Source organism: Xiphophorus hellerii, chromosome 14, assembly GCF_003331165.1.
Source record: "Xiphophorus hellerii strain 12219 chromosome 14, Xiphophorus_hellerii-4.1, whole genome shotgun sequence".
Taxonomy (NCBI): Eukaryota; Metazoa; Chordata; class Actinopteri; order Cyprinodontiformes; family Poeciliidae; genus Xiphophorus; species Xiphophorus hellerii.
The window spans coordinates 7913163-7939304 of record NC_045685.1 but is presented as its reverse complement, the minus strand read 5'-3'; the positions used below and the strand labels follow the sequence as shown (position 1 = coordinate 7939304).

The window sequence follows — 26142 nt, the reverse complement described above, 5'->3', positions numbered from 1 at the left end:
ACCTAGGGACGCAAAATAACGCATTGTTGAAGGGTGGAAAAATAAAGACACATGTTTTTGGATATTTCTTTAGAAATTACATTGCCTTTACTCTGATACCCCTAACAAAAAAAACAATTTCCTTCTGAACCCACTTAATAAAAGCAGGCCATCTGTGTGCAATTTTAATATTTGTGTAAAACATTTTTCATTTCTGTGAAGGTCCCAGAAGTTTGTTCGAGAACATCTTATAACTACTTTTTAAAAAATCAGTACTGAGGAATTATTGACTTTAAACAAACTCCTACTTCTTGCTAAAAAAGTTACTTGTACGTTTCTTTTGTCCTATTTCAATTGGACTAAGATATTTCCACTAGAAACTAGACCAAAAATACTTGGTAAGTTTGTTTTTTTTTCCAGACCGTTTCTTCTTGGAGCTTTGTTTTCTTAGTCAGTGGCTGTATTTTCTCCACTGTAAACTAACTACAGTTCTGTCCCCATCACTAAATTCTGCTGCCAAAATCAGAAACTCTTCCATAGAAACCATGACAACGACCCTACAGAGTCAGAGTCCGCATGTCAGAGAGCGGAGACGAGGAGGGAAACAAAGGGACAGAGGGAGGCAAGCATCAGGCTCCTCGCTTCCTCTCTGCTCTTCTTCTCTTTTACAGTTTTGGATGATTTGTTTCTAGGGAGGAATAGTACACAACACTTGGGGGTGGGAGGGGAGTGGCTTTATAACAGCAATCCTTTTTGTACAATGGCCTCTCACCCAAGAGCATCAGCATAAATGAAGACATCAAAGAGAGCTAAAGCTGGAATAAAAGGGGGGTTGGGGAGCATGAAGTTTTTCACACTGAGGATGAAAACAGTAAAAAAGTAAAAAAAAAAAACAAGGAGGTTAGAGTCACAAGAAAGGAGGGAGTTAAAACGAAGACAGCTCGCACGTTTAAAAATTTAAACAAACTCCCATGGTCTGCCTAATGCAACATCAAACAAAAAACAAATTAATCTCCTGGTTTTGGTAGCATCAAACAAATAAAACCCACCTGAAAATTGCTTTTCATATAGCTGACAGCTTCTCAAACTCATTTTGTGAAATATTTTTTGTTCAGCGATGTGCTCCCTGATGCCTCTTTGTTAAATGACATTTGGCTTACCGCCAAGCGAGGAGCTCCGGCGCGCCGCAGAGCGACACCAGAGTAATTTTCACTGAGAATAAAACATTAGCTCTGTTTCGCTGTGTTGGCTCACTTCATTGTTTGTGCAGATTTCTTTTCTTTTCTTTTTCTTCAAACCAGTTATTGTGTGTAAGATGCAGAAGAGATACAGATATTCGTCCGGACAGCATCTGCATAATTTTGAGAACAGAAGTAATTTATGAATTTGTTTACATTTTTAGAGTATTTGTTACTACAGAAGAATCAGATTAAAGTTTTTATTGCGTTTGAAGTATCAGTCCATCCAGAAGCAGAAGAAAAAAGCTCTACTTTTTGGTCCGGATCTTGTAAAATGCGACGTATGGACCAGTCAAACCAGGGTTGCAATTATTCTTTGATGGTTACAGATTCTTTACAATACAGTTTTTAATACATTTGTTTTGTACATATGATATGGGTAAATATCAGTTATCGGACATAACAACAATGCTAGTATAGGATATCAATTTCTGTCCAGATGTTCACATTGTTTCATCCTTAAATGAAAGTATCAAAACCTTCGCCAAATTTCTCCAGGTTTGTTGGCTCGTTATTTATTGAAGTTTTTCTTTCTTTAAGATTTGGCTGAGCCATGTTAAATTGAACACATTCTCAAAGATCAATAAAATTTCAATTCTATTGAACATTTAACACTAGAGCTAGAAGACATCTTCAATCTCCAAAATAATTAAACAAAATAAATGAATTATGAAGTCTTTGTAAACAAAATTGGCCTTTTAAAAAAAGGCTAGTTGAGACCAAAACACCAGACTGAAGACTTTTGTCATCCAGTTTTTGGTAGAAAGACAGAAAAAAAGATTTAAACGATAAATCATCGTTGATTGTGCTCATTTTAATTTATCATGAGATTAATATAATTTTTTGCTTATTGCGACAGGCTTATGTGATATAACTAAATTTATTGCTAATAAACATTTTACAGTGAGGATTTTTTTGTTGTTACTTTCATTTTAAAAATAAATCCCAATTGATAAGTCACACAGTGCATCATTTAATTACACCAATATAAAGAGGCAGAGCTCCTTATTTCCTGTAGTTACTGCACAAATCTAATTAGCTGCGATTATTTGGGTAAGTCCTGCAGGGCCGAGAGGGGACGAGGGGGATGTGACAGGTTGGATCACAGGTTGAGACCGATTAAGTGGCTCAGTGAAGACGTGTTTGTTTGTGAGTGTGTACTTGGTCATTAGCTTGGGCTCAAGTCCATATTCCTGAACAGAAGGAGGAGTAATTAAAGTCAGTTAGGTTTTCTCCTGGCTTATTGTCCATCTACATGCTTGTAAAATTAAAGTAAAACTCAAAATTGCTTCATGGTAAAGGCTAAAAAAATATTTTACAGCCTCAGTGGAAAGAGGCAACAGAGTGGGTTAATTTACCCCCTGCTGAGATGTCTGGGTGCGTGAACCAGTCTGGAGTGGGGGGTCAGAGGTTAGCATGGAAGCTGGGGTTTTTTATAACGTCCCCACAGGTTTTACAAACAGGATCCAATCAGCTTTGGTTCAGACGGATAAAGTCTCATCTGTAATTACAACCACAGACACTGAAACGCGGAGAGGAAGTTGTGGAGCAGGAGCTTCCTTCTGAATGGTTTCCTACGTATCTGAATTTATATTTTTGTATATAATGTCAAACTTTAGGTGGGTACAAAATGTTCCTGCCTTATGTAATCATTTGTTATAACATTGACAGAAATTTCATGTGGGTTTAAAGATCCTTCCTCAAGATATTGGTAGCAAATCTGCACCCACACCCCCAACACCCATCTCAGATCATCTGCCACTCCATCCCTCAGCCTTTCACAGATAACATGAACAGGCTGTGTTAAAAGCGGTGGCAGCAATCATGAATCTGAGAGGCGCATTTTAGTTTTTGTTTTTATGTTTTTCGTTTAGTGTTTAAGTGAGACGTGTAACAGTTTGTGTTGATTGCTTTAAGACGTGGCTTGATCCACACTTTGAAAATTCATCTTGCTTTTGACGGTAGGAGTTAGAGTCCTACTGTTGATTTAGGGGGGTTTTTTTTGAAAGTGGTGCAGGATTAATTGCCCTTGTTTTCACATTTCATCCATTTCTACTTCCTTTTTTTTTTTTTTTTTTTTTACCAGTAAACAAAACTATTTAAATAACCAATGCATATCATTGTATGTTTCTTGGTACTCTAGTATTTTGAAGAACTATAGAGATAAATAATCACACAAATTATAGGATTCCATTGAATTTAATGGTTAATAATTATTTAAAAACTTCCTTTAAAGCACTACTTGTTCGAATAGTATGTTGATGTTAGGTTCAGTGGTGTAAAATTCACAGTGTTCTGTTGCGTCTGTGAATTTTACAGGATGTGTCTGTTACTTTAACCATGATGTCACCTTCTTGTTGATTTTTTTTGTCCATATCTGAGGATCAAATTATTTTTAAGGTAGCTCAGGTTTTGACAATTTCAAGCGTTCAGCATGCCGACGTGAGTGGATCCTCTTCAGCATATGTGTTAAACAATTCAGTCGTAGCCTGGCTTGTCTGATGGTCGAATGATATTGTATGCACCGTTGTCATATCCACAAATGCTAAATTAGGGTATTTAACAATGCTTTCAGAAAAAAGGCAGCCACTAAGGCTGAGCTAACTTTGTTGATTTATGTTTACCACTTACTATCTCCCTATTTACCTTAGGTTATAACCTTGGGATTGTTCATTTAGTCTGTACAGATTCACTGTTGCTCATGGAAACAGAAAATTGTTTCCATGTTAGGAAGTAACAATGCTAACTAACAGTTTCTGACAGGGCAATTTTCACTGGTACATCTCTAAAGAGTTTCATCTTGCTACAAATTTTTTTGACCTGACCATTTAGGTATCGTCTCCTTTGCTCCTCTCCAGACCTTCCAGTGTTAAGCCCAGGTGTCACGGTGTGATGGATCATCCGCAGGCCGACGTACCAAAGTTTCCACTTTTAGTTTTCATCTCTTGGCTTCCTTTGCTCCCTCTTTTTAATTTTTATTTTGCTTCCCTTCTCTTGTTCTTTCCGTGTCCTCTTCCTGCAGTCTTTCTTTCATACTATTTTCAGTGGCACAGCCAGTTCAACTTTTGATTTGAAGAGCAGATTCCTCAGTGTGTTGGCATGACAACACTCCCGTGGCTCCACAGCGTTCTCAGGGTGCTTTTCCTCTTCTGTCTCTCGTCTGTTTTCTTCTTTACATTTGTGATGTTTGGACCTAAATATTTCAACATTTAAGCTTGTGTTCTTTACTGTTGTTCGCTTTCAAAAGATTCTTTGGTTAATAATGCTATATGTGCTATATGAATTATGTATTTTTGATTTTCAGATGCTCACATCAGACACTAAAGACAGTGCTCAAAATGCTAAAGGTCATAAATTTTTAATTGTTTTTTAAATTTTCAAATCTATTATTGCTGATGATACCAGAAAAGATTGATGCCTGCAAAGTCTATATAAAGTTTAATATAGTTAAACTTAAGGAATCATCGAGACTGGAGTGCTGTGAGTTTTAATATTTATCAGTCTTTGGAAAACATGGTTGTAGTTAAAATAAGCGCCGTTAATCGATTAAAAAAATGTAGTCAGATTAATCACACTCTCGCCCTTTGATTAATCACAATTAACATGCTTAACTGTGTAAGCCTGAAATGTAAAAATGCACATTTTCAAAAAATGCTTCAAAAAATGTTTTATTGTCTCAAAGCAAACATCTAACTTTTTCATGTTTTCATATTTACGAAGGTTTTATATGAAGTCCTTTTGTTTCAAATGTAATTTAGAAATGTTAACTATAAACTGGCTATGCTTCAGTGAAAGAATAATTCACCATTGTGATAAGGAGGGCACATGCTATCTTGGTTTTATCCAAATGGTTGTCGTCACATCTTTTTTTTTTTGTTTTGGTGTTATTGGACGTTATTTGACAAGAAGTGAGCAGACAGAAGTGCCGTTGAACTTTTTGGATAAATCGCAAATGTTGACAGCCCTAGTTTAAATTTAGTGTTGATATGAATTTCACCTTGATAGGACAAACCAATAAGTTTGCTTATATCGAAAGAACACTTTACATTTTGAATAACAGATTTGCACCAAAAACCTGCATTTTTGTACACTTTTTAAAAAATATATATTTTTATTATTATTATTATTCAGCTGTAAAAATAGTTAAATAGTTTAGTTTTATATGAAGAAAGAAATGTGAAAATGAGGCGAACCTCCTAAGAACATCGGGGAAAGACAAGCTTACAATTTTCTGCTAGAACAAAGGCAACCAAGTTGCTATTGTATTCTTGACATTCCTTTGAAGAAACTGCTTGTGAGTGGGAACATATTTCTATTTAAAGAGGAATCCTCGGAAGAAGGTGAACCTGTTAGGAGTTGTTTCTCTGTTTACCCTTTCCCTTGTTGAAGAATAGCCGACTAGAACCATGTCAGTTTGCCTTGCAGCTGACCTGAAAGTTCATGAAAGGAGATGTAAGCGCCCGAGGGTCAAAACAGAGTCGCTGAAGCTCACACTCATACGCTTTTATGACCGAGGAAGAAACCGTAGATTCTCAGACCGACACGGAGACAGGGGGGGAAACCCCCAGTCTTTGTTGGACGCTTGGGAGTTGGAGTATATATTCGCCCCCTACTGATTTATTGATGAAACCAAGCGAGGAAGTACAAAATATTTGGATTGAAAGCAAGTGCAGAAGCCTGCTAAAAGAACGACTGCGGGACCCACCCGACAGACGAGACGAAGAGCACCAATCGGAGCGGGGAAGGAGGATGATGGGGAGTGTTTATGTATTATTAACCAGCGAGCTTCTTAGATTATTTACAACAGCTGGAGGAAGTGGGGGAAGACGTTGGTTGCTGCGCACCCATAAACGCGCGGGGAAGCTCAACAGCGTACTTAAGAAGCATCATCTGAGGTAGTTAATATAATTAAATGTCAGAAGCTGTTAGAGGGAGGAACGAGCGGGGGAGTGCTTCAAACAGATCTGGTTACGACTGGAAAACTCACTATAAGCGTCTGTGTTTACCCCTGCATTATCGCGAATATTTCAGCGTAAACAAACACGTTATTGATTGAATACGCAGACACAAACACTTCTTATCTTGATAAGAGACTTGATTCCCTTGCTGCTTGTGTTTTTACAACACTTTATTCTAGTTGTTTTTAGTAGGTGTTCCATACCCATTAAAACAGACGGAAGGAACTTCTCAAATGTCTCAAAGCCCTGAAACAACTATTCCAGGCCAGTAGGGGGCATTCATTTTGATTTTTACCAACTTTTCAAAATACATGAAAACAGACAGGGACTGGGCTAAGATTGTCACTTTATAACTCTTAAAACTGCAATATATAACGTTCATTAAAAAAAAAAGTTTTTTACATGTTTGTTAAAGCCAAGTATTTTTGTATAGTTTTTAGTGCAAATATCTTAGCATATTTAAAAAAAGACTAAAATAATTCACATGTAACTTTGCAGCAAGATACAGGAGCCTGTTTAAGTCAATAATTTCTTAAAATTTATGAAAAAGTACTAGTTCCACTGGCAGATTATTTTACTTGTTACATGGAGAAAATGTCTTATCAGTAAAAAACAATATCACAATAACAATCAATATTAAAGAATTATTTCTAAATGTTCTAGAATTATATAACATTTAGAAATAAAGAATTATTATTTCTAAATGTTCTATATTTCTAAATATAGAACATTTAGAAATGTTCTAAACAACATTTCTAAATGTTTAGAAAACATTGTTTTCTACATTGTTTTCTTGATGTAGAAAACAAGCTTCTACATCTTGCTTAAAAGTTACTCGTCAGCTAGTTTTTCTTATTTCAAGTGTACTAAGATATTTCCACTACAAACTACCAAAAACACTTGGTAAGATTTTGTGTTTTTGCAGTGAACATGCTTGATTATTTGAATCAAATTATTGAAATAAAAACATTTGGATGGCATTTAAATGTATTTGAAGATAACCCAGAAGGTTTTTTTTTAGCTGGGAAGTTCATACTATGGTTTTAAGGTTCAAAGATTCATTTCAGTCCTGGCAGTTGGGTGGTTTTGGGCCCCAGAGAAGCTTTATTTCTAGTAGCACCCCTGATCCTTACTCATCCTGCCTCGTCTAGTTTCTCTGTCTCCCTGTCAGGACCCTTCGGGTCTCTCTGCCCAGTTTCAAGCTCATTTGCTCCATTTATAAAATTCTTTCTGGCTCATTTAGTTTCTGGCTCACGCGAGGCGCTCTGGCATTAGACAGCACGATGAGTGACTGCGCCCCACGGTGGACATGACACCTCCGTTTCCATCAGGCCTCACAAATCAACATCAAGTCATTCCTCCCCTCACCCCCATCCTTATTTTTTCCCAGAAATGTTGTTGGTATATTTGCATCCATCTTACTATTTGGATATTCAGTAACTATTCCCTGGGAGGTACGGAAGCTCCAAGTTTCAGAAAACAGATTGTAACCATAAATCAGCGAAGTGGAAAGTTAAATAAATTTTAAAAACATGGCGTTTTCAGTTCTTTTTTGTTGTTTCTGCAGGTGTAGAGCAACATGCCGCTGGTGAAGAGGAATATTGAACCCCGGCACTTGTGCCGCGGGGCGCTGCCAGATGGGGTGACCAGTGAACTGGAGTGTGTCACCAACAGCACACTGGCAGCCATCATCAAGCAGCTGGGCAGCCTGAGTGAGTAATATTGCATAATATTTACTTAAGTTTTGATCGTTTTTCTTCTAATCTCCAATAGAAAGTAATTCTCACTTACAGTAACAAGGTTAAAATCATTTACTTGGTCAATTTCAACACCAAAGATGCTTCCAGTCAATTACACCTTTGGTTAATAAAGCCATAAAGCGCAGTCTCTAGTCTGCTTTTGAAATATCTCACTTTAAACAACTCATTTGAAACGTGAATAGTTCATTTACCAGCAGGGACAAAACTTTATGTGAATATTAATCTCCACCCAAATGGCTCAGTTGATATATGCAGGGCAAAATGGCTATCTAAATGTGTTTAACAGTTATGTGCTAAATTAAATCTGTGACAGCTCACTCTGGGTGACTAAAGGCGCTGCCTCTGCTGCGTCTGTCAGACGTAAATTGAGCGGTGGGGACAGAAAAAAAAAAGGGAGGAATAGATGTCTGTTTGTGCATTGAAATCTGGTTTAGTTTGCATTTGCATCTCTCTCTCTCTTCCTGTCCTGGTTTTATAGAGACATTAAGGTTTTTTTAGTTTTCAGTCTGACAGGATTCACAGCAGGGGGCAGCCTTTCCTGCAGAGACAGACGACAAGCTTCTTTGTTCTTTTTCTTTATATTCTTGTGCATTTTCAGATAAGTTAATTGAAAAAGTAGATAATCAACAAATGTATTTCTTTTTTCTTCTTCTTTTGAAACAATCTTCCATCATACTGTGAGATTATGGGTGAAACTTCAAATGACATCCGTCTCAACAGTGCTGGTTTTAAAACCTGTGAGTTGGGATTGTTAGATCTCATTGCTGCTGTCGACATAGTTAATAATTTAGTTAGTAAACTTAGAAACTCAGCAGAATTGTGCCACATCGGGTCAGATCTTATTTGGCAGAATTTGTGGAAATTCTGAGACTGAGTAAACAAAGATAACATATGGGGTTCCTCAGGGCTCCATACCTGTGCCACTTTTATGTTATATCTGAAAGTCTTACTAGCACAGCCTTTTACCACCTCAAAGTGCTGCTAAGAATAAATGGTTTCCTGTCAAAACAGGACAAACAAAAGATGTCTATACAGGTCTCCATTTTATCAAGACCAGAACTAAGGAAGGGCGGCCAGCGTTGCCTTTCTACACTGTTGGAATTGTCTGCAACAGAATGCTATTTAACAGAAGTCCTTGTGCAGTTCATTTGTCGAGATGGAACAACGTTTACTTTTAAATATTTTATGACGGGTGTGTTTGTAGATGCTGCAGTTCTGGTGAGTGGGGGGGATTGATCTCGGTGAATAATAAAAGCTGTTGACATTTTAAGGATGTGAATGACACAAATCAAATCTAACCACACCTGGGTCTTTGCGCTGCTGCCTAGGTCGCCATGCTGAGGACATTTTTGGAGAACTGTTCAATGAAGCCAACAGCTTCTACCTGAGGATGAGCAGCCTGCAGGAGAGAGTGGACCAGCTGGCTGTGAAAGTCACTCAGCTCGACTCCACTGTGGAGGAAGGTATGTGTGTGTAGGCGTGTGTGTGTGTGTGTGTCTGACTCTGGAAAGGTCATTCTTCCGCAGAAATACAGTGGTATCCAAGCAGCCACATGTGTACATCTGTGATTCATCTTTTGTGTGTTGTTTTGAACAAAGGGATTGTTTCTATGCTTGTGTGTGAGTGTTGGTGTATTGTGATTTGCAATTTATGCTTTATCTGTCTTGTCTTTGTTTATAGGTACATGTGTGTTTGGGCTTTGTCCTCTAACTAGTCTTATAGCAATGCTTCATGCATAAAAGAGCTCTTACATTATTATATACAGTACAAAAGAATTCATACCCCTTGACTTTTAAGATAAGATAATAATGCTTTCTTGACCTCCGAAGGGTGGGGGATTTTGTTTGTCCCAGCATAGCACACAACAAAAATTAAAAATAGATAATAATAATAAGAATTAATTAATGACGTCACAGGCAGCGTCGGCTATACCAGAAGGGGAATGTAAATTCCCTTGAGAGACAGTAAGGGCGCATTCTGATGGCAATGAATTCGATGTTAGGATCACACACATGATTTTTGACATGAATATGATCCAGATTAAGCCCAGAAGCTTCTGGACTGTTGGTGTCAAAAGATTACCATGTCATGAAGTTTGCATACATGTTTTACTTAGACACCCTAAAACTCACATTAATGACCATAAAATCTATACATATCCTTCTCTACTCACATAAAAAGTCAAGGTAGATAGTTTGATTTAAGGGGAACATTTATTTGCCAGAGTAATTCTCAGATGCTACGGTTTGGCGTTCTGCCTCGTCCCTTGGGGAGTATCACAAAAAGTACATGTCTGCTCAGTGCATGTAAACAATCTGTCTGTTTTTTTTATGGCATTTGTCTACATTATGCTTCCTTCTCGTGATGTCTGTGTGTCTCCATATCCCAAGAGTGCTGGCGTGAACTCGCTAAGATGAACCTTCTTCTTTAGCTGTGTTTGTGTGCTTAACTAGAGCTTCTGGTTGGTTATTAGTAAGTCAGACTCTCAGCCATTTAGCTTCATATTGTCTCCAATGGTCAGTTATATGAATTCATACTTAATTCTCAGATGTTTGATTTAATATCTTTGTAGGTACATTTTGTAAGATTGACATTTTCTAGCTTTCTGCCAAGCCCTAAAGTCTGGAAACCAACCTATAACATTTACAGTTATCTAATTCTGCCCATCTATGGCAGTTATTGGTCAAGAGGCAGGGTGCACAATGGATTAGTCCATAACAGGTCATACACAAGCTGTGTTTCCATTATAAATGTGCACAAAAATTTGTTATTCAGTTAATGTCAAAAAAACACAATTTTGCAATTGCGGTGTTTCCATTAAATAAGAAACCCACATAAAATCAGAAGGGATTAAGTTTGTTCATGCGATAAGTCATTAAAAATCATTCTGCACCATGATCCTCAAACTCCTTCCTGTTGTCTTCATGGTTTGCACCAGTGGCAACATCCGTTTCTGATGTGAAGAAAAGTGTTTCCATTGCAGTTTATCAAACTAAACTAATTTTCCATAAAAACACCTCATCTTAGCGCCAAAACGTTTGATCAAATAATTTGTTTTTTGAAGATTGACTTGTTTTCATTATGCAAATTTATTTTCGATGTGCCAAATTGAGCAATTTTATGGTCAATGGAAAGGCACCTACAGAGGCCCACTGGACAAACAACCATTCACACACACACTCATACCTAAAAGCCCAGGTCAGGATTTGAACCTTTTATTAAAAACTGTCATTGTATACTCATTATTCTACTTGTTTAAAACTTTAAAATGATCATTCAGACTGCAGATAAGTGCAAGTATTCGGTAAATCCCAGAGTTTAGAAGATCAACAGATTTGTAGCTTACTTAAATGCCATGTTTTGTTGTCATTAACCTTTTTGATGAGTGACTGAAAGAAGCCACATCGTGTTCATACCTCCTTTTAGCTCAGGTTTTTTCTCTTTTACCCCACTTTCCTTCTCTCCCCATGTTTAGTTCTCATTTTCCCCATCTATTTCATATTCATGATCCTCTTTTCTCGCTCTATTCCTCTCCTCTCTCTTTTTTCCATCCTTGCTGGTTCTGCCGAGTCATTCTGCAGCACAGCAGCCTCAGACATTCAGCGTCACAGCAGCGCAGACGGAGATGAAAAGAAAAACCTCAGCAGTCTTTCGTCATACCCTTTCATCCCTCTCCCATTCTTCCTCTTCCACCTCCTCCTCACTTGCTTAGTTTTTCATCTCCTCTCTCCCTTGTCCTCCCACTCGCAATCATTCCTCTGCCCTCTTGATACTCATTTTTTAGTTCTCCATTACAGAAGTCATGATTCACAAACCTTTCACTTTTTTAGCTTTTACTACTTCTGCTCAGTCATTTTCTCCTGTCTTTCATTTCATTTCTCTATTTCAGTCTCTCCATCTTATTTGTAAAATGGCGACACTGATGGCTTCTCTCTAGTCGAGGAGGAAGGAGGGCTATGTGAAATGGGGAAAAAAAAGGAAAAATAACGAAGGAGAATATATATTGTAAAGATAGAAAATTTGGTAAGGAGAAATCTGAGTATCTTGTAAGAAAAGAAGAATAAAATAATGGTGCTTAGTCGAGAAAAGGCAAAAACACTTGACATGTCTCTCTGTTATGTAATAAGTAAAACTATTATGTCACGTTCACTTTAACTAGGTTATCATAGATGGTATCAGGTTTAAGCCATAGAAGGAACAATTGATTCCTCAAATTATTGTACGCTGAGATAGTAAGTAATACAAACCCACGAGCTTTATCACCTTAGTATTATTGAGAATATTTATGACATGTATTGAGAAACAAATGCTTTGCCCACTGTCCTTTCACATACAGCACCTCCCTCAGTTATTAGCACTCCTTTAAAAGGTAAAATGCTTTAGATTAATTTGTATTTTATTTCAAATTCTAAAAAAAAGACATCAATTTCTGTTTCTAAAAAAGTGGAGGCTGATTGAGCAGATTTTTTTAACTAGCAAGGTGTGTTTGTGTGCTCTTTCCCAAGGCAGGCAAACAGTAATAAAAATGCTAATGAAAAAGGAAAATTTGAAAGATTTGTGCTAATCTTCTTGTTAATCTTCTTATGTCTTATCTTTTTTTCGAGTAGTAAAACGGCACAATGAAAAAAATAAAATAAATTCTGCAAAAAAAATACCTCAAACTAATTCAGAACAATTTAAAATGTATTTATTTTTTATTTTCAACAGTGACCAGCTCATTTAATAGGTATTAAAAAGTATTAAATTTAAAAATATGATCTGTTTTTGCTTTATTTTACACACTTGAATATTTCTGATCAACAGAAAACTGTTATAATAAAGGACTAAAAACAACAGAATTGAATTCTCCTAGACACATTTAGACATGTAGAATCAAGAATCATCTAATCAGACCTGTCTGACACAAAGTAGGCTAAAAGAGCTCTAGAGCAATCTCATAGAAACTATTAATAACCATTTTTGCATTTTTTATATTACAGAATAAAACATTTTGTGAACCAGCAAAATATAAGTCCTTTTGTTGAAGTGCAAACCCCAGATATCTTTTACTGGCTCAGAGAATGTTAAAAAAAATCAGTAATACATTCTTCTGTTTCACCTACTGCAATATAAATGTTCAGAAGATTGGTAAAACACTTCTGTAGATTCTAGACATGTACAGAGGCCCTCACTCTCTGTTTTATCTCATTACTCTGGTTATCAACTGTATTTAGATTATTTGCGAAAATGTGCAAAAAGGAATATCCTGCAGAACTTAGAGGGATGAAGAAAAAGAGAGTACACAGTGAGGAATAAAATAAGTTTGCTGGAAGAGTAGGTCAAGTCTCTTTTAAGATGAGTCTGATTCAAAGTTTCATTGGCTTCTACAGCAGTGGATTATTCATTTGGCCACAGGGACAGAGGCTTAGGAGGCAATGATCAAACACTGTTCAGACGGTACAGTGCTTTCACTGCAAACTTACATATGAATCAAACAACCCTTTGCCTTTTAGTTTTTAAGGAGGAAGTCACTGCATTCAGAGTCTAACTGTTCTGTCAGCCTCTGTACACATAAATGATCCTTCAGTAAATCACTGACCGGGACATATGTTACACCGTTTGTGGCTTAACCTTATTATATGCTGGGTTGGTGTCAGCTGATCCCACCCATGTGTGTGACTATGTGTTCTGCCATATGGAAGATGATAGATAGCTCTGTGTTAAACCTCCTACAGTATTAAAGGAATGATACGCACACACACATACGCGTATTTGGAGTTTATGATACCAGTAGGACTTTGAGCATGCCTATGGGGACACACTTTTTCTTACATCTGGTAACCACAAAAAGTATGTCAAAAATTACATTTTATGCATGCTTACACACACACGCACAAACACACATCATTGCTATTTCTGTTTCTGTGGTGTATGCAAACAACACAGTGCAGATGCTTCTGTTATTATCCAGCTCTCTGTGTGTGTGTTTAGGATCATGTTTAGTATGAATGTGAGAATAGACAGATTCCAGACCTAAATCAAACTGAGAACATGTGGCAAGACCTAAAAGGTTGATCTTCCAAGAAACTCTTCACCTTGTTTGACTGTTTGTAAAAAAGTTTTTAAAAATCTAAAATAAAATCTTGCAAATTTTGTTGATGGTTCCACAAAATATAGTTTCAGATTACTGAACGCATGCCACCACACTTGAAAATTTTAATGTGTAAAAATGTGTATGTATATATATATATATATATATATATATATATATATATATATAAGATCATTTTCCAGTTGTGTGGTATCAAAATTCCAATCAGATTGTTGTATTTGTAGCTGTAAAAGATAAATGTATTTCAAAAAATGTTCCTTGTTTATGACAGTGTAAAGAAAATCAATTCTTAGTGTGGGCTGAAGGTAAAGTTGCAGTCTTTGCAACTAGATAGAAGTAGATAACTGATCATACTTAGAAAGTGTATACAATAATAGGTTCCACCATAGTAGGAGCTCTTTTGTGGCCACTTGTTGTTTATCTTGGATTTTATTAAAACATTAGGTTTCATCAGTAGTAGTCACATGCCAGAGTGTAGAACCCTGATAAGTAATTATCGGAGTTGTCAGAAAATTCTGAAAACATAAATTGTCCTTTTGCCTGTAAAATTTGAAAGCAAGCTTCAGATGACCAGACAGTAGTGTTTTAACAGGATTTAGCTGCTAATCTATTCCACCTTTAAGACATAAAAAGGTATTTCTGTGCAGAACTTCTCAAAACAGCTAAGTTGAAACATCATCTGGTCTTTCAGTCTCCCTCCAGGACATCAACATGAGAAAAGCATTTAAGAGCAGTACCATTCAAGACCAGCAGGTGGTCTCCAGGACGTCTGTGCCCAATCCTGTGGTGGAAATGTACCACCGCTGTGACAAGCCCCCGCCGCTGAATATCCTCAGCCCCTATAGGTGGGTTACATTTGGAGTCGGCCTAATTCCAGCAAATGATGTGTCTGCTCTCTTTTCTTTCTTATCTGTTGCTTACTTTTTCACCTCTGCTCCTCTATTTACCTCTGCAAGGGATGACAAGAAGGATGCGCTGAAGTTCTACACTGATTCCTCCTACTTCTTCAACCTGTGGAAGGAGAAGATGCTGCAGGCCACCGAGGACAAACGCAAAGAAAAGAGGCGGCAGAAGGTAGGCATCCGTTTCCATAGGGAGTGCATTTGCATGTGAAGCTGTATTTTTGTTGTGAACGTACAGCTGGTGTGTCAGTGTGGAGCTGGAGGAGAGTGTGTTTTAGAAAGGTTACAAGAAATAAAGTCATCCTCTGCTTTGATTTGTTTATCTGTTCTATTTTGCCGACTTGTGTCATGTTCTTTTGTTATTTAAGTTGATGCTTTCCTATCTTAATGTTTTCACCATTTAGCTTTGCTCTGTTGAATGCAGCAGCAGCTGGGGGATACTTAGTGACAAGATATAATCAGAGATTTTGAAAACTTAAATAACTGCTTATAGTCATTGAAATTGAGACAAGAGCAAATTTGTTACTATATCTTGATGTTTTATTATAAGCTGTTATTCCTATACTACATTATTATATTACAAACTTCAATTAGCTTTAAAAAATGAGTAGATGCTCAAGTTCAAATTTAATGTAGATTTACCACTAGGTTCAAAGTTTTACATACAGGATCTAATATATTTGATCACTGATTATTATTCTGATTATTGTAGTTAGCAAGTTGCACCTAAATGATATGCATTTTCTAGCCATCAACAACCATTAGACATGTGTCTGCTTACTTTACTTGGCAGAATTGGTAGAGTTGATTCAAATACTTTGGTTTCCAATCACACACCTCACTTTTAAGCATACTCAATTAAACGGATGTTTTGTATGAAAACAAAAAAGTGCCAAATTACAATAAATAAATGACCTGCAAAATAATTATTTAAATCTGTCATTCATTGTTTTGAAAACTGGAAATAAATAATTTAAAAAAAAAACTGATTTAATTATGAGCCACTTCCAGTGAATTGGAAGAAGTTGCATGGACTTGTTGTTTGAAGCCTTTTCACAGCTGACGTTTGATAGTATATTACTTTGATTTAGTCTAACAAAAAAAGAAATCCTTCCATTCAGATCCCAGAACAGCTGCTGCTGTATGCATTTGCTGCCTTTTGTCAATATTTGTGTTGAATTTAATGCTTATTTCATATTTTTCTGTTCCCTTCCTTCTAAATGTACTCATTTATAAAATTTTGAACCTTACATCAAGCGTTCACTTAAGAAAAAACAACAGGTGTAAGAGGATGGAAAAAGCTGCAGCAGGCTGCCTGAGACATCACTCTACTTTATTCCCTCAGCGCCTGCTCCTTCCTTTCTCTCAGTTGTCTATAGCTTGCTGGCCTTGGAAGATGCGCATCCCCTTCCTCTTTCCTCTTCTTCTGCTCAGTCTAATGCACCAGCTTGTCTTTCTCCCATGTTTCCATAGGGCTGTCCGGCCCACCCCGACAGGCCCCACTCCAGACAGGCCCCACCCAGGAGCCCCCTGTCCATCTCTGTAAGGCGACCCAGACCCCTAACCCCCCTACCGCTACCACCACCCCAACGCCCCTCACTTCCTGCCCTCACTCTCCATTAAAACACATTATACACTCACCTCTGAAAAAGGAAGTCTTACATACACCTTGTAATTTAGAAACAGCACTAAAACAAAGTCCTCACTGTATGAAAAAACTAAATCTACACACACACCCCTATGAACTCCCGCCGGTGTGTGTGTCTGTGTGTATACCGTCACCGTATCTCACCATCTCACCCCTCTCTCTCTGACCTCCTGTGTTTGATTTTGGTTGGTTTGTTGTATTCCCACCCATTTTTGGCTCCGTCGTCCGTTGTGTGATAGTCCGTGTTTCACAGTAGTGAACTGGGTAGTGAGTAGACCAGTGGGTGTGTGTGTGTGTGTGTGTGTGTGTTTGGTTCAGTGTGATGGTAAAAAGGGGTCCAGATCACTTTCCTTCTGCAAACAAAGAGCCAGTAGCTAATGACTGAGGTCCTTTCCACTCCTGTTTGTCTGTGTATCCTCCACAGGAGCAGCAGCGGCAGGTGGAAGACCCAAGCAGAGAGGTGAAAAAGGTTGGTAACTGCTTGCTCTTGATACATTTAAATATTCCATATGTAACATCTATAAAAAAATATAGATTTTTTTACATATTTGTTGTAGCTGCCACTATGTCGTGATGGCATAGTATGAGACTGATAATCTGTGAAAAAATCTAGTTTCTCTGCCTTCTCCCGGTGCTAATAAGAAGCAACCAATCAGAGCCAGGAGGAGGGTCTTAGCACTGTCAATCACGCTCGTGTACACGCCGTTCACTCCTTACTCTTGCCCCCCCACTTGCTCTCTGCTACTCTGTAGCTTCTTCCCAATATCAGAGCATGTCAACAATACTAATGTTAGATTGCATGTCCACCAGTGATGGTGAATAGGTGGTTATTAGCACATTGAGCAGCGCGTACACAAGGTCTATTGACAGCAATAAGACCCAGCTCCTGGCTATAATTGGTTGTTTTTGATCGAGAGTGGTGCATTTTAGCAGATTGCTGAAGTAGCTCAGGGAGGAGGTGCTTCAACACAGTTGTGATTTGTTTTCACAGATTTTCTGTTTCATGTTGTGGTAACAGTTTTAACAAAAATGTAAAAAAGAAAAACTTTTAAAAAAATAAAAAAAAGTTACATTAGTTAGTCATTTTCCTGGGAGTGGACCTTTTGCTGAGTTTTTTTTTTAGATCCTGCAGTCCTGCAAAGCCCACACATTGACCCATTTCAATGACAAGGTTGTGAAGTTATTACAAAAGCTAATTTTGTGAGACTTATAATTATATTGTCATGAAATACATTTACATGCTCTTTGAGTTTTTCTTTTTTTGTTTGTTTGTTTGTTTTTGATTCTTTTAACAAATATTCAATTGATTATAAGGTTGGGGAACTTATGATAATTTTTTGTTTAAATAAATAGATTGAAAAAAGTATGCTCAGTCATCTTTTATCTTATACCAAAAGAAAGAAGAAAGCATAGATTTTACCAGTTGTATTTTTCTTTCCTGTTGTTTTGTCCCGCAGGTGCGTAAGGCTCGTAACAGGCGTCAGGAATGGAACGTTCTGGCCTACGATAAAGAATTTCGACCCGATGCCAGGCTCACCCCCTCCCCTTACCACGGCATGTCGTCTGAAGGATCCCTCTCCCCAGATAGCAGGTACATGCTAACCACAGCTAACCCCAAACCACTTCAGTTGTACCTTTCTAACACATCAGTTTGTTTCTTTTTGTTTATTCCAGACAAGGTAAGCGCAAATTCATTTGACCATATTTACTTAAATGTGTTCTGTTGGAAATTTTCGGATTGCAATTGCATAAAGACACAGCAACACATTTAAAGACGAGCAAAATATAGTGGCTTACAGTTTCTCGAAGACATGTTAATACCCTTTGAACCTATTTTTATTTTTTGCTATATTACACACAGAAATCGCAATGTATTAGACCAACACAAAGCAGCATGTAACTCTGAAAATTAGGGGGGGAAATTATACGTTGTTCCAAGTATTCAGACCCACTTTACTTTGATAACGCAAAGTAAAATCCTAACCTTTTTGTCGGAAGACATGTAGAGAACAGAAAATATGTGGAAGAAGGCCAAATGTAACTTTTTAGTCAATTTCCCGTCATCTTGAAACATTATGGTAGGGGTCAGAGTTGATGGAAGCTATCAATCCCGACAATAAGGACAGTTGTGGGGTGTTTTAAACATCATTAATTTGATTTTATTGTCACATCTATAAGTCAAAATTCTTATCTTGATAAGAAATTTTCAATAAATGATAAATGTCCACCAATATTTTCAAGACACTGTGAAATGTCTTCTACCTGTGTCATTTGAAGTACTGTGCTTCCCTCTTATGGAGACTCTTAAGTGAAACCCAATGTTGTATTTGTTCTTTTCAAATATACTAATCAGAGCATCACAGTTTGGTAGAAGTACAAATAGCCAAACATTAAAATGTTAAAGCAAATGGAAATCAACTAAAATGGAATCCAGGCTCAGGTCGTTGATTAAACATTGTATTTTCCATTGATATCAATATTAGGATATTACTTTAGGCTATGCTTGAATTTTGCTCAATTGTAACCCAATAGGTCAATGGCGTCCGACTCCTACCCGGCAAGTCCCAACCACCCGGCTACCCAGGCTCCAAGCGCTGCCCATCCCGCTGACCACCATGCCAGGGATCACCTTGCTGCCGCCCAGACACAGTCGCTTGATCGCGGCCTGAGGCCAGCCAACCAGCCCCCTGGAGCCGCCGGGGCAGGACCACCGGGTCGACACGCAGCTTCCCTCGGCAGGACCCCATCAGGACACGGGGTCCAGGCCGGGGGAGATCCAACGGTCAATGGGCCAAGGCAGCAGTCGATAAAGGAATACCGAGCTGGGTATGGGTAGGCTTACTAATTTGACTGACAAAGTGAGACCGTGGCGAATATTACAGTTTAAATGGTTCAGTGGCTTTGATTTAGCTAAAATATTGAGGACTTCAAGGATTGAATCTTCTTCCATTACGTTGATGAACCTCTGTTTTTTCATGAGATTGCAGAATTTAGTGCCCTGGGGTGAGACTATTGGTTTCTCTTTCCAGTCTAAAGAAACTAAGTAGAAGTCTTAGAGGTTGTATTGGAGTCTGTGGTTCTACCTGGGGTTGGCACTAACATTCATCCTGGCTGGTTGGATTTCAAGTGGACAACTCTAAAGGCTCTCCCCTACTTCATCCGAAGCATTGAAATCGGCTCTCAATGACGTAGTCACGTGGCAAAAATTGCGTCATCTTGTTCGCAGTGAGCCGTCCTATTCCGCTTCTCAACAAACTATTTCACATAGCGTTCTGTGAAATGTGTTAGTCTGAAGTTAGTGGGCAGGTCTCCTGTTGTTGTATCCGCAGGCGACAAGAATATATTTTTGGAGTGTTTATCAGACACATTGAGGAATTACGTGGATTGGTATGAGTTTGCACAAAATACCTGCAAACATTGTGATAAAAAGTCTTGAATGGAAATTGCAAAGTTGTCGTCCACGGAGGAGACGACGTCTCAAGGTGAAGTATGGGAGAGCTGTGACCCTGATTGTTTGCACCGAGCTTTAGTGATTAGATCTCACTTGTCAGCTCCACATGCAAAGAAATGCAGTCATGTCTACAGATGTTTCTGAAAAGATGATTTAGTACTGACCCATATGTATGTTTCCTCTTTCTCACTCTTTAGTGGGCAGCCCTCCACCATACCAGAGTATTACATCCCCCCAGCTCCTCCCCCACCCCCGCCTACCATCCCATCCGCCCAGACTGCCTTCGATTCCGCCACAGCGCCGCCTTCTGCGGCCACCTCCGCCATCCCACCGACCTCCTCTGCCCTCGCCTGCCACTACTCCCCCTCCCCTCCTCCTCCCCCTGCCAACTACGTACCCTCCCCCGCCCACCCCCCTTCAGGTGCACCTCCGGCTGCCCCTCCGCCCCCACCTCCTGGCGTGCCCGCTGGACACCAGGCTCACCCATCCCCGCCACACGCCGCTGTCGGCCAGACAGCCGTGGATTCGGCGCCTTCGACGAGGAAGTCGACCATGCTGGGGATGATTCCGATGAGCGACGCACGCTCCGACCTGCTGGCTGCCATACGTAGAGGTACGAGTGTTGGGATATTCGCCACATATGTGGCGAATATCTTTCAGGGTTTCTCCCAGAAAACTTGCTAACCCTGGTGGTAGAGGACACTACCATGTTTTTGAGTTAAAAAATGTTTAAAGTTGACAGGAAATTTTAAAATATGACTAAGTAATTATGGGTTATTGGAAGACATTATTAACATTACCTAAACACCAACTTTCTTGAAGTTGTTAGTGTGTAGACCGGTAAAGACAGACAGTGGTTGTAGAGATCCAGTCAATAAAAGAAGACGCCTGACCTCAGTCTCCTTATGTGTTCACATACTGACCATACTACAGTATGTTGCCATTGTGCTTCCAACCCTTTCACCAAAGAGACTCTTTGTTCTGTCTGTCACTGGTGTATTAAAAAACATTTATTTGTTGCATTATCAGCTGGTGCATATATATATATATATATATATATATATATATATATATATATATATATATATATATATATACAGTATATATACAGTATATATACTGTATATATATACTGTATATATTTAAATAAACAATGCTTAGCCTGGTGGGGCGCAAGGAAAGCCTGGTGGCCCGCCAGGCTTATAATACACTGGGAGAAACCAGTTCATCCACACTAGGCCTGTTTGGTGTACTTTGATCAATCTCTAGTTTGCTGGCCTAGAAAGTCCGGTTTGTTTGGGGAGGTGTGAATGCACAATTGACCAAAGAAGCAAACTTTGGTCCACCTACAAACCTTGTTCTCTGATTGGTTGAAGTGATCTGTGGCGCCAAGTTCGAACACCAAGCAGACCAGAGACTGCTCCAAAAGCAGGAATGGGACTATGGCACAAGGCATTCTGGGTAAATAAAACCAAAAATATGCAAAAGTGTATTGCTTGATGGGGAAATGACTCGTGGTCTTTAGGCCAAGACAAAAGGGAAATACTACAATGTCTACAATCTGAAGCAACTCCATGTTTTGCTAAATTTTGCAAGGAATGTAAACATGTTCTTTCAATGGTACATGGTGCAGCGCCCCCACAGACGAGGAGGTGAACCGGTTTTTCAAATGGTTTGGATAGTCTGATACAATGGCCAGTGAAAGAGAATTGCACCAGCTGAACTTTGGTTTCCAATTGAACACGGACTGTGAAAACACCCTTAATCCTTAACAGCTCATGCTTACAGTTTGATAAAATGAAAGATACTTCCAGTAGCATTTAAAGACAAAGCTCCTCCCTTCCCTTTGTCCCTCGCAGGCATCCAGCTGAGGAAGGTTCAGGAGCAGAGGGAACAGGAAGCCAAGCGGGAGCCTGTCGGCAACGACGTGGCCACCATCCTGTCACGCCGCATCGCCGTGGAGTACAGCGAATCCGACGACGACTCGGAGCTGGATGAGAACGAGTGGTCTGACTAAAAAAAATCAAAATAAGAGAAAAAATGAGATGGAGCTTTGTAAGGCTGGACTGGCGGAGCTAAAAGAGAGAGAAATTTTACATTGAGTAAATAACGAAGGTGTCAGGTTAGTTTCAAGGTTCGCATTTTAACTACGAGGTTGACTAAAAAACCAATCATACATTTGTTTACACAGATCGCCGGAGCAGGGCTCGGAGAAGGCCGAGTGACAAGTCGATACTTTCAGCATGCACGGTTGCCCCTCACAACGCCTCTTCTCGAACTGAGAGCCTGGAGGCTTTTATGCCAGACCACCCTTGGTGTGTGGCACAATAAAGACGCCCTCCATCTCGGCAGCCTCCCGGCCCTGTCCTCTCGTTTTTAACCGCAAGCACGGAGCTGTGAAAAACAAGCCCATAAACATCTCCCTATGAAAACCCGCCACACCCGAGCGGTAGTTATTAGCAGTATGTAGGCAGCGTCCCCCTGTGACTACTGGCTTATTGTGTTTACAGAACACATGGTACAGCACAAGAAAGATTAACGATAGTGCAATATTTACGTATCTGCCAAATGTTCCGAAAGAATTTGAGGAGGCAAATCAGGGAAAATGATAGCTTGTTAGCAGACGACTGTGCCTGTTTGTGGAACACGCGCGCGCTCGTTAGAGATGAAGCCAAACTTTTGGGAGTTTGGTTCTCTTGACTAACAGGATCGGCATCGGCACACTCCAGGTGAGCTATGACATGTTCCAGCTAGATATTTAAGCTTTGCCTCATTCACAAAATAGTTCATAATTTATTTACCTTAAAGAGGAAGTTAGCCAAGGTAGCTGAGAACTTTAACAGGCTTGTTTTCTGTCGGATATATTTATGTTTGCTTTAATACGTTTATTTAAAACCACACATAAAAATAATACATGAATTGTATTTTCATACAATTTCTGATTGATCATAATGCACTACATATTTTAATAAAGAGTCCATGTTATGTTTGTTTCTAAATTATTGGCACTAGACAACCACTGTACTGGTGTACTTAAACATTTACAGACTTAAGAGTTTAATGAAAATTACTTTAAAAAAAAAATAGACTGTAGGATGATTTGTCAATATCAGAAATTGTAGCCGCAAGAATTTTCAACGCATTCATAAAGTGTTAACATTTTTTGACCCAATAATACAGTAATAAATATCATAGATCATATTGGAAATACTTTAATGCCATCTAGTGGTCAGAGTTTTGCCCATATGAAAGCCATTCATTCATATCTGTTGTAAATTCTATATGCAAATTAGCAATCTCTTCTTCTTTGGCAGAAAAAAAAAAACATTTTTAAAAATTAATCTTGAATGAATTCAGGCAAAAAAGACATTTAAACTGCTAAATTATCATCTGCCTGTCGCCGATTTGGAGTAGTGATATAAAGCTCTGAGAAAAAGCATAACATGGCCTTCTTAACGCAATTTAATAATCAGCAAAAGTAATATTTATTTTTAGAATTGACTTTGTTAATAAGAATAATATTTTAGGTTATTTTAAAGAAATGTCCAATTTTAGGTGTGTTTTAAAGCTTTGTTTGGTCTTGTAGTGTGATAATAAAACTTTATATTTTTTAAGTTGGGGTTAGACATTTTGGCTAAAGTGGTTTGGAAACCGAGCTCCCAAAAGTTGATGTAGTTGTTGATCTTTTACGACTGTGATGTGCCGTCGCTTTCTCCCACTGAGATAGTTTGGTAAACTGTGATAAAAGTCGCCGCAAATGCTAACGCTAACATGGGATTACAAGCCTCACCAGCCTGGTTAAAGTTGTTATTCTGCCTACATATCATTGCTCCGGTCGGTCAGGCCGCCTAGTTAGCTTATCCCACTGCTTTGTGCTTTTTTAAAATTATTATTATTGTCATTATTATTATTATTCTCTCCCTTTGTTAGCCATTCCAAACTCAAAGCCGAATATTTCAGCCTGTGACTGTATGCCATGGTCTTCTATAAATGCTTCAAGGCTAAACCACAACCAGCACCGTACTAATAATGAAAAAAAATAAAAATAAAAAAACAACCATCTTCATCTTGACATCTTTTCCTTTTGGTGGTCCCAAACCGCTTAATACCGTTGCTTTCCGTGGAGGCTCTTGTGAATTATAAATACATAAATGTGAGAAACTTGCAACGCTAATATATAGTATGAAATCTCTTCTCTCTTCTCAGTATAGGTTTGGCTAATCCTCAGTGTGAACTGGTTGGACTGTCGTGTTTTTCTAATGTGCTTTTTGTTTGTTTCTTCTTTTTTTTTTTTTTCTTAAAGTGCTGCAGTGATTCGTTTGCTTTATTTTAGGGATTTTTTTTTTTTTTATTAGGTGAGGAGACAGATGACAGAGTGGAAGATGTGTCCAAGAAGCCAGCTAAAAGATTTTTATTCCTTAGCAGATTAACCTGACGTATTCTCATCTCAAACAGAAGCAAAAATCCAGCAGAAGAAGCATTTGATACTAGAGTCTTGTACCGGATTTTACATCAGAAGCAGCGTTTTTGATAGCGAAAAAACACTAACGGTTTATTTTTTACGCATTTACTTTAGCAAATCTTTATTTTTCCGTTTCGGAGACTGTCTTAAAGCTTCGGTGTTCAAAACGTTTAAAAAAACTTATCGTGTCGCTACGTTTCAGATGATGCCACGCTTTTTTTGGAGGATGTATATACATATATATATATACTCACACACAATAAGTTGGCTTACTCAGAATTTGCACTCTTGTAGAATACAACCACATCTGGATTAAGGACTGAATGATACGACGTGTTGATGAGTTCCTGGTATTCTCCGCAAAGGTCCGAACTACGATTTTCAAACTGTGCCATGAAGCAAAACAGAAAAAAAAAAAGCACATATAAACAAGCCAGCGTGGATTTTGCCACAAAGCTCGGTGAGAGTTTACTGTAAAAAGAAGAAAAAAAAAAAGTTTATGTTGTAACTGAGAAGTCAAGAGGCATTAAATCTGCTATATTATCCAAATTGTTTCTTCGGTGATCGTGTTGTTGTGCGGGAGTCATAGATACACACCCATCTGCGCGTTTAACGAAATCTGTCCCAACACTCCGAGAATGTAAAACTCTAGCTTGACTGACTTTTAACGACAAAATATTTGCCAACAAATAGCAAAACAACCACAGAGACACAAAATGATGAAGTTCTCCGAACACCCGTACCTTGTGTATCTATGGCTTCTGGCTTTTAAAGAAAATGTTCTTCTGTGTTGAAAATGTGACAAAATGAATCATGTTGTATAAACTTTTGGTAAGGCAGCCTTCGAGGTTAAATGCATTTGGTTTACCATAACCTAGACAATAAAACAAAGTTAAGCTGTGTATTGCACACTAAAATCAGCTGTAAACAAGTATGCATGTGACTAAAGTCAATAAATAGTGATTAAAACAGCAGTTTGGGTTTCCTTTGCTTCTATTGATATCATCCTGGGTTTTTTGGGTTGTTTTTTTTCAGTAGCTTCACACTTGAAAACAATATTTGAACTGTGTTGTATTATCAGCTCGACTATCCACTTTCATTTCTGAGATACTCTCATTCGCTGGCATGCTATTCGTAGCATCATCCTCATATGACCTCGAGTTTAGCTCCAATGCCTCAATACGTCTTTTAGTTTGAAAGGTACGATATGTACATATTACAAAGTTGCTCATCGTAGCTAACTAGCATATAATAACTATAACTTAAAATCAAATCAAATTTTATTTGTATAGCACATTTCAGCAGCAAGGCATTTCAAAGTGCTTTACATCATATCAAACACAGAAGCACAATGCAACATAGACTCAACAATCAAAACACGACATTAAGTCAGGTTCCATCAATAAATTTGTAATTGATTAAAGAAACTTCTCTCCCAAAAATATCCCTTAAAAGTATTTTTAAGATCAATATATCCCCACTAGAAGTGTAAACTGCATTTAAAATGTAAACAACGATACATGATGTCCACTCTAAGTGACAGATTTACAATTTCCTTCCTAATTAAAACATATATTTCAGTATTTTTAATTGCAAGATAATGCAACCCCAGAAAATATTTACAGGGACAATTTAAGGGAACAGAGCTGAAAA

At 38.3% G+C, this 26142-nt stretch overlaps 1 protein-coding gene across 4 annotated transcripts in view; it reads left to right on the top strand.

Annotated features, from left to right (window-relative positions):
• Positions 1–25463, top strand: part of LOC116732859 (wiskott-Aldrich syndrome protein family member 3) — a 37220-nt gene extending 11757 nt beyond the window's left edge. For 3 of the 4 annotated variants that reach the window (XM_032583411.1, XM_032583412.1, XM_032583413.1), the window contains 10 exons: positions 7743–7887; positions 9264–9398; positions 14718–14871; positions 14983–15100; positions 16402–16470; positions 17001–17045; positions 18034–18167; positions 19109–19402; positions 20225–20640; positions 21887–25463. In XM_032583411.1, coding sequence (XP_032439302.1) covers positions 7755–7887; positions 9264–9398; positions 14718–14871; positions 14983–15100; positions 16402–16470; positions 17001–17045; positions 18034–18167; positions 19109–19402; positions 20225–20640; positions 21887–22044 — 1656 coding nt within the window. In that variant the 5' untranslated portion in view covers positions 7743–7754 and the 3' untranslated portion in view covers positions 22045–25463. The remainder of the gene's footprint in view (positions 1–7742; positions 7888–9263; positions 9399–14717; positions 14872–14982; positions 15101–16401; positions 16471–17000; positions 17046–18033; positions 18168–19108; positions 19403–20224; positions 20641–21886) is intronic. The other variant, XM_032583414.1, reaches the window with a different exon arrangement.
• The last annotated feature ends 679 nt before the right edge of the window (positions 25464–26142 follow it).